Source organism: Melopsittacus undulatus, chromosome 3 (assembly GCF_012275295.1).
Source record: "Melopsittacus undulatus isolate bMelUnd1 chromosome 3, bMelUnd1.mat.Z, whole genome shotgun sequence".
Taxonomy (NCBI): Eukaryota; Metazoa; Chordata; class Aves; order Psittaciformes; family Psittaculidae; genus Melopsittacus; species Melopsittacus undulatus.
Window position 1 is genome coordinate 19,167,412 of NC_047529.1, and position 8,236 is coordinate 19,175,647.

Sequence of the window (8,236 nt, forward strand, 5' to 3'; positions counted from 1 at the left end):
ACAGGGTGGTAAACACCACTAATTGTGTTTCAGCAGTACGTGCTACCTGCCACCCCAGGAGAATTCAGACCAGCTTTGCATTTCAAGGCTGAGGTTCTCCAGCACAAGCTAGGCACTTGCCAAGAACACAGAAAACACATGCCGGTGGCAGCTCTGACCTGTAAAACTTTCCTCCTCTGTGTTTTTTTATCTGCACTTGTCCAAATAGTTACCTTTATAAATAACACGAACAGTGATGAAATCCAGGCTAGCAGCCACTACCGGGCTATTTCCCAGCACCTCTGCCCTTCTGTGAGTTTTAAGACCCTTTGTAGGGTTTGGTGAGACCACAAGGGATGTTCTGCTTTGAGCCTCCAACCACATCTGAACCCACTTTAAACCGGATGCATTACCAACAGGAGAGAAACCCAATGCTATTTTTAAGCTGTTTGTGGAGCTCAGTTTCTCACTGCATCAGATACAGGTAACAGGTCTCCAGTTTTTAGACACTAAACTGCACCCAGCTGGGCTTGGCTAGATGATGGCTACAAATCTGTTTGTCTCCGCCTAATCACAGTTCCAAGGCTTTATTCCCTCAATTCCTCTGCATCGAGGCTGTTCCATCCCTAAGAGAAACTCCATCCACCAAGTCAGACCTCCGCTTCCTGCCAAAGACTTCTTGTCCACAGATTTAACATCAGTTACGCCAGCAGAGACAAGACACCAAGAACAAAAGGCATTTCAAAAGAAAGGCTGACAACCTCACACAGCACGCAGCAATAGAAAGCACATTTCAAACAGCCGCAGGCTGAGTTAGGAGAGGAGAGAGGAAGGAGCCAACGTTACCTTGAATTTCCAAAGGTGCTTTCTACACTGAAGGTAAAAAGACCACAGACCCCAACACTTTCCAACTGCACAGCTGGGCACATAAATCGCTTGGCTGTGTTACACAAGCCCTCGCCTCTTGCTCTGCTACCTATTCTGGGCCACCAGCCAACAAAAATATATTCAGAAGAGGAAAAAAAAGGAAAGAGAAGGCTCCCAACAACATGACTCTGCAGAAGACACATCGCAGCACAGCCGCAAGCCTCGCCGCGGCATTTTTGGTGCAGTCTCCCGCTTCCTGGAAACACACCGCGCACTGCTGCTTCACCTGCCCAATACTTCACAGCTCGGGATTTGTACAGAACACCTTGAGTTTTAGTGTTTTATTTGCTTTTCTCCCGAAGCGGCAGCAATTACAGAGCAGGCAGAAGCAGGCAAGCCCGCAGGAGCTGACAGGGATCCTGCCGCGGCCAGGCTAATTACAGCACATCAAATTAAGAAGCAGGGCTGCCCCGGCAGGCACCAAAGGCTTACAGGAGGTATTTTATTTCTCCCCTCCCCTAAGACACGATTTAACAAAGCGCTCAGACGGCTCTAAGGAAACCCGCCCGCTGCCCCCCCCCCCCAATCTTCATGACACAAGCCTGCATTAGCAAACCAGATTCAGCAGGACGCAGCCGCTCGAGGTTGCATGGGGGTTACCTGTGTTACTCATCCTTGTCCCCAAGCAAACAGGGTGTTGGGAGAGGCAGGGCACACAGCAGCTCTCCTGCCTTGCTGGGGATGACCTGCATGCTGCTATCTCAGATACTCATTTCTCCCCTCTGCATTAAGCCAGACCTCAGGAAACCCACAGATAACCTTGCATGTGCCACAAGTCCCCCCTGTTCTCCCTTTTCTCCTTCACCATCATTCCATCACTCATCTCGTTACCAGCACAGTAGTGTACTGTACAAACGTGCACCAGGTTTCGTTTTGTTCAGTTTCGTGTTGTTGGGTTTTTTTAACCCTATCTCAGCAAAGCAGCACTGGTGCTTTCAAACATCTCCAATTCGTCAGCTGCAGGCTGAAGGGACAAGCTTGCAAGCTTAGGGACAGCAGCAAGTCCCCACAAAGGGAAGCTAAGCAATGCTGACCATCCATTATTTATTCCATTTGGCACTTCTAGTCCTTTAAAAAATACCCCAGCTGCTCAAACTCTCAAGCTAGTAGCATCCCACAGCTGATGTGGGCACAGCCCACCTTGCAGTCACCCAGCATGATGACCCTGTCTCAATGATCACATCTACACCATGCCTCCATCACCCTCTTAAATAACTGCATGCTGTAGGAGAGACCCAGTGGACAATTCACACAGTAAATAGCTTTTAGGGGGCTACAAGCTTCCCGAGCACACAAATGGGGGATGTGGCTGGGAATGCAACAGCTCATTTGGGACCCGAACCTGCTCAGTGAGTCAAAACACCAGCAGAAAGTTGGTGGATCAACAGGTGTTTGTATCCTGAAATGGGGTGACATCTCGAGACAGTCATAGATTTGGGTTGTGTACAGTGCCACCCTGCTGCCAGCCCTGCAGAGAGGCAGCAATAAACCCAAGAAATAAAAGAAAGAAACCCAAGCAGCCAAACACAGGGCATCCCCGGTAGGGAAGAGCAGGAGAAGCACCAGCAGTGCTAAATTTATGCTCTAGGAACCATTTCCAAGCAAACCCAGCAGAATTTGGTAGAAATGGCAGGAGGCTCCATGGGAATGCATTGGCACAGGTCAGGTATAGGCTGCACAGCCTGCCACCCTTCCTGAAGGTTGCCTGCACCCCCTGCTAACCAGCACCAGGAAGTCACTTGTGACATTAAAAGAAGAGACAAAAACTGAAAACCAAACCCGAAAAGACAAATGAACTGTTCTAGAAGTTTTATGGTAACTTTGCAGGCACAAGCAGCCCACCTCCTGCCTTGCTCACTGTAAAAAGGATCAAGTTACTCCAAAAAAGCTGCCTGTGAGGAGAGTATTGAAGAGCAAAGTAAGTTTCTACTTCTTGCAAAGCAAACCAGCAATTTCAGCTAGCTTGGGGTTTATGAAACGAAAAGTCTGGGGCTTACCCTGCTCAGCAGTCCCTTCACTACATCTCGAAACGCAACTAGCCAAGCTCAACAAAACTGCAGTACCAGCACATCTGGTCCCCATGAAGGAAAACCCAGCAGCTATTCACTGCAGCCAGTGCAGACCAAGGCTCAGAAGCATCCCTGGCAACCACAGCTGTGCTCCAAGCAGATGAAATCCCTCAGGCTCCGGAGAGCCCCCAGTCAAAGGTGACATCGCACTGTTTTGAGGCAAGGGCATTGAGGGAAATGGTGGAAACTACCTTGCAGCAGCCGGCGGGAGCCTGAAGTGCTCACCAAGTGAGGGAAACCATGACCAACACCAGACTTATGCAATCTCTGCTGAGCCGCTATTGCTCAAAAAACAAGCGGCCAAGCAGATTCAGGTTTGCTGCACCAGTACGAGACCCACCAACTACTGATTTAAACACTCCCATCAGGTGAGAAAGACATTAATTCCTCCTAAGGACAAAGGGGACTGCCCAAAATCCTTAAGATGAAGATGCTGCATGAAGAAACCCCTGACTGATGGCTATGGCAGCATCCTGCCAGCTCACGAGCAAACGGGAATTTTGTCTTACAGCCCGCTTGCTCATCCCATCAGCACACAGAGGTCTGAGTACACCCGTGCACAAACATCGTGCTTGCCTGCTCAGATTCATTCTGCAAAATTGCCATTGTACTTCCCCACACCGTTATGTCACACTTCCCCCGCTACCCACCCCCCCTTTCCTCCATACCAGCTATTCCCGACTGACCTCCAGGACCCCAGCTGGAGCTCTGTATCTCAAGCTCCCCATCAGCATCTCATCTTACAGACACACAGCAGCCTCTGCCAGCAGGAAACCAGTAGTCAGGAGCACCCAGCCAGCACCGTGCACGGACCCTGGGTGCTCCACGACTGAACCCTTCGCCTTTAAAGCAAGGAGGCTGTTTCCCACCTAATGCTCTCCCACTTTAAGATTATTTTCTGTTTGCACAGATTCCTGTCAAGCCAGCACCAGCTTGCTAAAATCCACCTAGAGTTCAAGAGCAAGTGCACTCCTCGGTTACACAACCCAGCCACAGCAGCTGCGGCGCGCGCCTGACACACTGAATTACCATCCCTTCCCAAACAAACGGGACATAGCCATAAAGCGCTTGATTGGGAAGGGCCCTACCTGGGCAGATAAACCTGGAGGTGAACCTGCCGGAAAATATTCTTAGGTTAAGTGAGGACAAATGCCTGCAGTTTGCAGCTGTGAATTCTGCTGCCTCTCCAAAAGGTGGAGAAAAGCAGCTAGGAGAGAATGGATGGATGGATGGATCCCAGCCCAGTGCCAAGCAGTGAGAATGGGACACGGGGGCAAAACACGGAGCTGCTCAGACTTCAAGGTGGGGTGCAGCCCTGGGTGAAGGCTGCAGGAAGGATGCTGCCCTTCGCTCGCCTGCAGGGGACGGCGAGGATGGAGCAGGGGATGTCGCACCCAGCCGGTGCCCGCCGCAGGGCTGGGGATGGCAGCATCCCCCAGCGAAAGCAGAGGGGAGCACCCACACCGCACGGGCCGCGGAAGGAGAGACGGTGAGACACCCAAATACCTGCATACCCCCAGAACACACCCCTGCCTACCTGCCCCCGCTAGACAGGCAGCACTCCCACACACACCCCGGAGCAGGAGTGCGGGCGGGCGGCAGCCCCGCACTGCAGCACATCCCCACCCCGCGGACACGCGGCTCTAGCGCCGGAGGCACCGCTGCGCCCGTGGAGCGCTAGGGACGGGCGGGCAGGGCACCGCCGCTCCACTCACCGTCAGGAAGCCGGCGAACACGGCGGCGCTGGGGCACGCCGCGGCGGCCCCCATGGTGGCGGCCGGGTCCGCCGCGCCGCGGGGCTGCCTCAGGCGGCGGGTCGCGGTGCCAGCGGCGGCCGGCGCGGGCAGGCGCCCATGGCGGGGCCGGGGCGGGGGCCGGCCGGGGCGGGGGCCCTGCCGCCCGCCGCGCTCCCACCTGCCTGCGGGGCCGCCGGCTGCGCACTGCCGCGGCGGGGCGGCGCGCACGTGGGGCGACGCGCTGGGGCGGGGCGCTTTGTGGCGTCACCCGCCCGCGCAAGAGCGCGCGCAAGACCGCGCGCAAGGGCGCCCCCCCGCGCAGCGGCCGCGCACTCCGCCCCACCCCGCGGTCTCCCATCCGCGGCCGCGGAAGGGTCGCGCGCTGCCGGCAGGCGCCGCCGTGCGGTGCGGAGCCTCGTCCTCCGCCTTGTCCATGCGGCCTGCGCGGCGCTCAGCGCCGGCGGAACCCCGCGGCCGGCTCTGCCGGGGGTGTCAACGGAGCACCGCTTCCAGCCGGGGCTCCCCAGCCGGTTCACCCCCGTGACCCGCCGGCCCGCGGGGCTGGGGGCAATGTACACAGAGCGCCACTGGAGCGATAGCACTGCCCTGCCAGCCCAAATCTATCCCTGTGCCAAGCATCCACACACTGAGAAAGGCTCAGTGAAAAACTCATGCTGAAGATCATGGAATCACAGAATGGTTTGAGTTGGACCTTCCAGTTCATCCAGTTACAACGGGCTCAGACATCTTCCACTAGACCAGGTTGCTTCAAGTCCCTTCAACACTGCCAGGGATGGGGCAGCCACAGCTTCTCTAGGCAGCTTGTGACAGGGCTTCAGCACCCTCACAGGGAAGAACTTGTTCCTAGTATCTAATCTAAATCTCCCCTCTTTCAGTTTAGAGCCATTCCCCCTTGTCCTATTCCTACTTTCTCTTAATAAAAGTAGGGCCCTATGCAGTGTCGCTTCTGCTGCCTGGACTTCCACAGAAGGATGACCACCTCCCACCCACCAGGGACTCAAGGGATGGAAGCACTGCGTAGGAAATGTGCTTGCTCCAGCTCTGCTGTGTGTTGCTTTAGCATCTCCATCCATCATCCTCTCTATAAATGGGGTAGGCATTGTTTCTTTTCCTTGACAAAGTTTTGCTTTGGTGATGCAAGCATGTAGAAATGGCAGGGCGGTGAATGTTCAACACCATCACATTTGGGGTTGTGGTGGTATTATTTTTGTCTTTGTTCTCCAACATCAGACCAGACATAAGGAAGAAATTTCTCATGACAAGGGTCATGAAACACTGGCACAGGTTACCCAGAGAAGCTGTGGCTGCTCCATCCCTGGCAGTGTTCAAGGCCAGGTTGGACGGGGCTTTGAGCAACCTGGTCTAGTGGAAGGTGTCCCTGCCCATGGCAGGGGATTGGAACTGGATGAGCTTTAAGGTCCCTTCCAACCTAAACCATTCTATGATTCTATGAACATGTAGCCCATTCCCTGTGATTGAGGGAAGTGTCAGGGAGCAGACACACTTCCCTGCATGAGTGAGGCTTAGCTGGAAATTGAGGGTGGCTACAGCAGAGACAGTGCCCTCATGGACCATCCTGCAGTACCTGAACAGGGTGGGCAGAGTGGGGTGCTGATCACAGTGTCTGTCGATGGCCATGGCAAGTGACAGAAACAGGTCCAGGTCTATCCAGGGAGCCAAGAGGGGCAGGAGATGGAGTCAGAGGCAGGACTGGAAGGGCTCCAATGAAAGTCCAAGGTCCTTCCGGGAAACAGGAACAGAGATGAGGTTTCAGGGTGGCTCCAAAGTCCAATCAGGAGACCCAGCCAGGGGTGAGCAAAGCCTGGAGTAAGGCTGATCAGGGCCTTGAAGTTTTATGAGGGCACCCAATCAAGGCATTACATGACTCTGCATTGCTGGTTGCCTATGGAGGAAAACATTCAAATGCCTTATTTCCAGAGGCTGCAGAAAACCTTTTGGCCAACAGTGACCTTCTGGAGGCATCCTAAAGGCAGATGAAGTAAGGGAGGATTTCAGTGTCACACCAAAGTGAGTAGCACAGAACCCCCATGAATGACAAAAAGTCTCCCCCCTTCCCCCCCCCCCCCCCCCCCCCCGAAAAAGTAAAAAGAGGAAGAAAAAAATATGTTCTTGCTCCACAGGAGTGCGGGTTTCCTCCAAACCTATCTGGAGCTCACAAGAAGCCTCCTCCTCGTATCAGGAAGGTTTGAATCAAGCTAGAAGGCTCCTCTCCCAGCCAAGGTGGACTTTTTCTCTCTGTGCTTTCCCCATATCTAATCCTGGAAGAGAGCAACAACCCTCTGGAGCCTGGGAATGAGCCTGGAAAAGAGCTTTCCTCACAGAGCTGGGGTTGCAGTGGCAGGACTGCCGTTCCCAGGGGATGATAAGACAGACCGTGTCATGTGTAGAGGGAGAAGACCTTCTTCCACAGCTGGCTGTGTTCAAGTGCTGCAGAGCCCTGCTTTGAGCTTTGCCTTCCCCTGGGGCTACCAAACCTGGGAACAACATGCTCTTCCCAAGAGGTCAGGGAAGGGGAGCCTCATCCCAGACAGAGATCATGATGCAAAGCAAGACCCAGTAAGGTTGCCCAGAAGGAAACCAGGAATGCCCATTGCTGTTTTTAATTCAAAATAAACGCAGCAAATAATAGGTGATAGTACAACAGGTAACACCAGATTTTGGGATCCGAAAGGGAATTTTAAGTTGGAAGATATACAGCTTCCTGCTTAAACATAGGGCAAATCTTGCTCCACTGGTACAGAGCTAACCAGGATGGTTGTGTCCAGGCTAGAAGATGGTTTGATATGCCCTGGCAGCACCAATGCACAGTGCATCCACCAGCAATGTAAAAGGCAGTGTTCAGATTGTATTAGGGAAAAGCAGAAAAATAATCATCTGGAGTATGGAGTGACTCAGGGGACTGGCAATAAGATGGATCATGTTACTGCTGTGGAATGGATTCAAATTAGTTACATCCGCTTTCAATTATTATTATTTATACAGAACCTAAAGGCAGTCACAGATTATCCAAAAATGTGTGGGCTGATCTGTAAATCTCCCTTCACTCCCCCCCGTCACAGCCCTTGTAATGACAAACACCAGTCACACTGCCTAGACTGGTTCATACTGGCTGCGACATAAATTGCTTACTAACATCCAGCTTGCTGCATCTCCACTTTTCTCACTCTTTGAAAGGAAAATAGGGAAGCAAATGACTGAGGTTGGAGTTTCATGTTGCATTTTTGCTGGCAACAGCATCTCAAGAAGTTCCTCCTCGCCTCCCTGCATTTTGTTCCTTTCTTCCCCCACTTGTTCCCCCCCATGAGTAATGCACATACAGGCCTCGGGGATCAGCCGGGTCAGTGAACTGGTAACTCTGTTAAAATGAACACGAAGAAGAGTATTTTTAATCAGAGTTGGTGAGCCTCGCTGCTCATTTTGACCAGAGACTCCTTGGTTTTCACTAAGATGGTGGCAGGAGTCTGAGTGAGTGATGAAGGGACA

General features: G+C 53.2%; 1 protein-coding gene across 1 annotated transcript in view; it reads right to left on the minus strand.

Moving 5' to 3' along the window:
• The window catches only part of TNFRSF21 (TNF receptor superfamily member 21), a 30,421-nt gene extending 25,631 nt beyond the window's left edge, over positions 1-4,790 (minus strand). The window contains exon 1 of the mRNA XM_034061033.1: positions 4,691-4,790. Within this exon, the coding sequence (XP_033916924.1) occupies positions 4,691-4,744 (54 nt within the window). The 5' untranslated portion in view covers positions 4,745-4,790. The remainder of the gene's footprint in view (positions 1-4,690) is intronic.
• Positions 4,791-8,236: the final 3,446 nt, after the last annotated feature.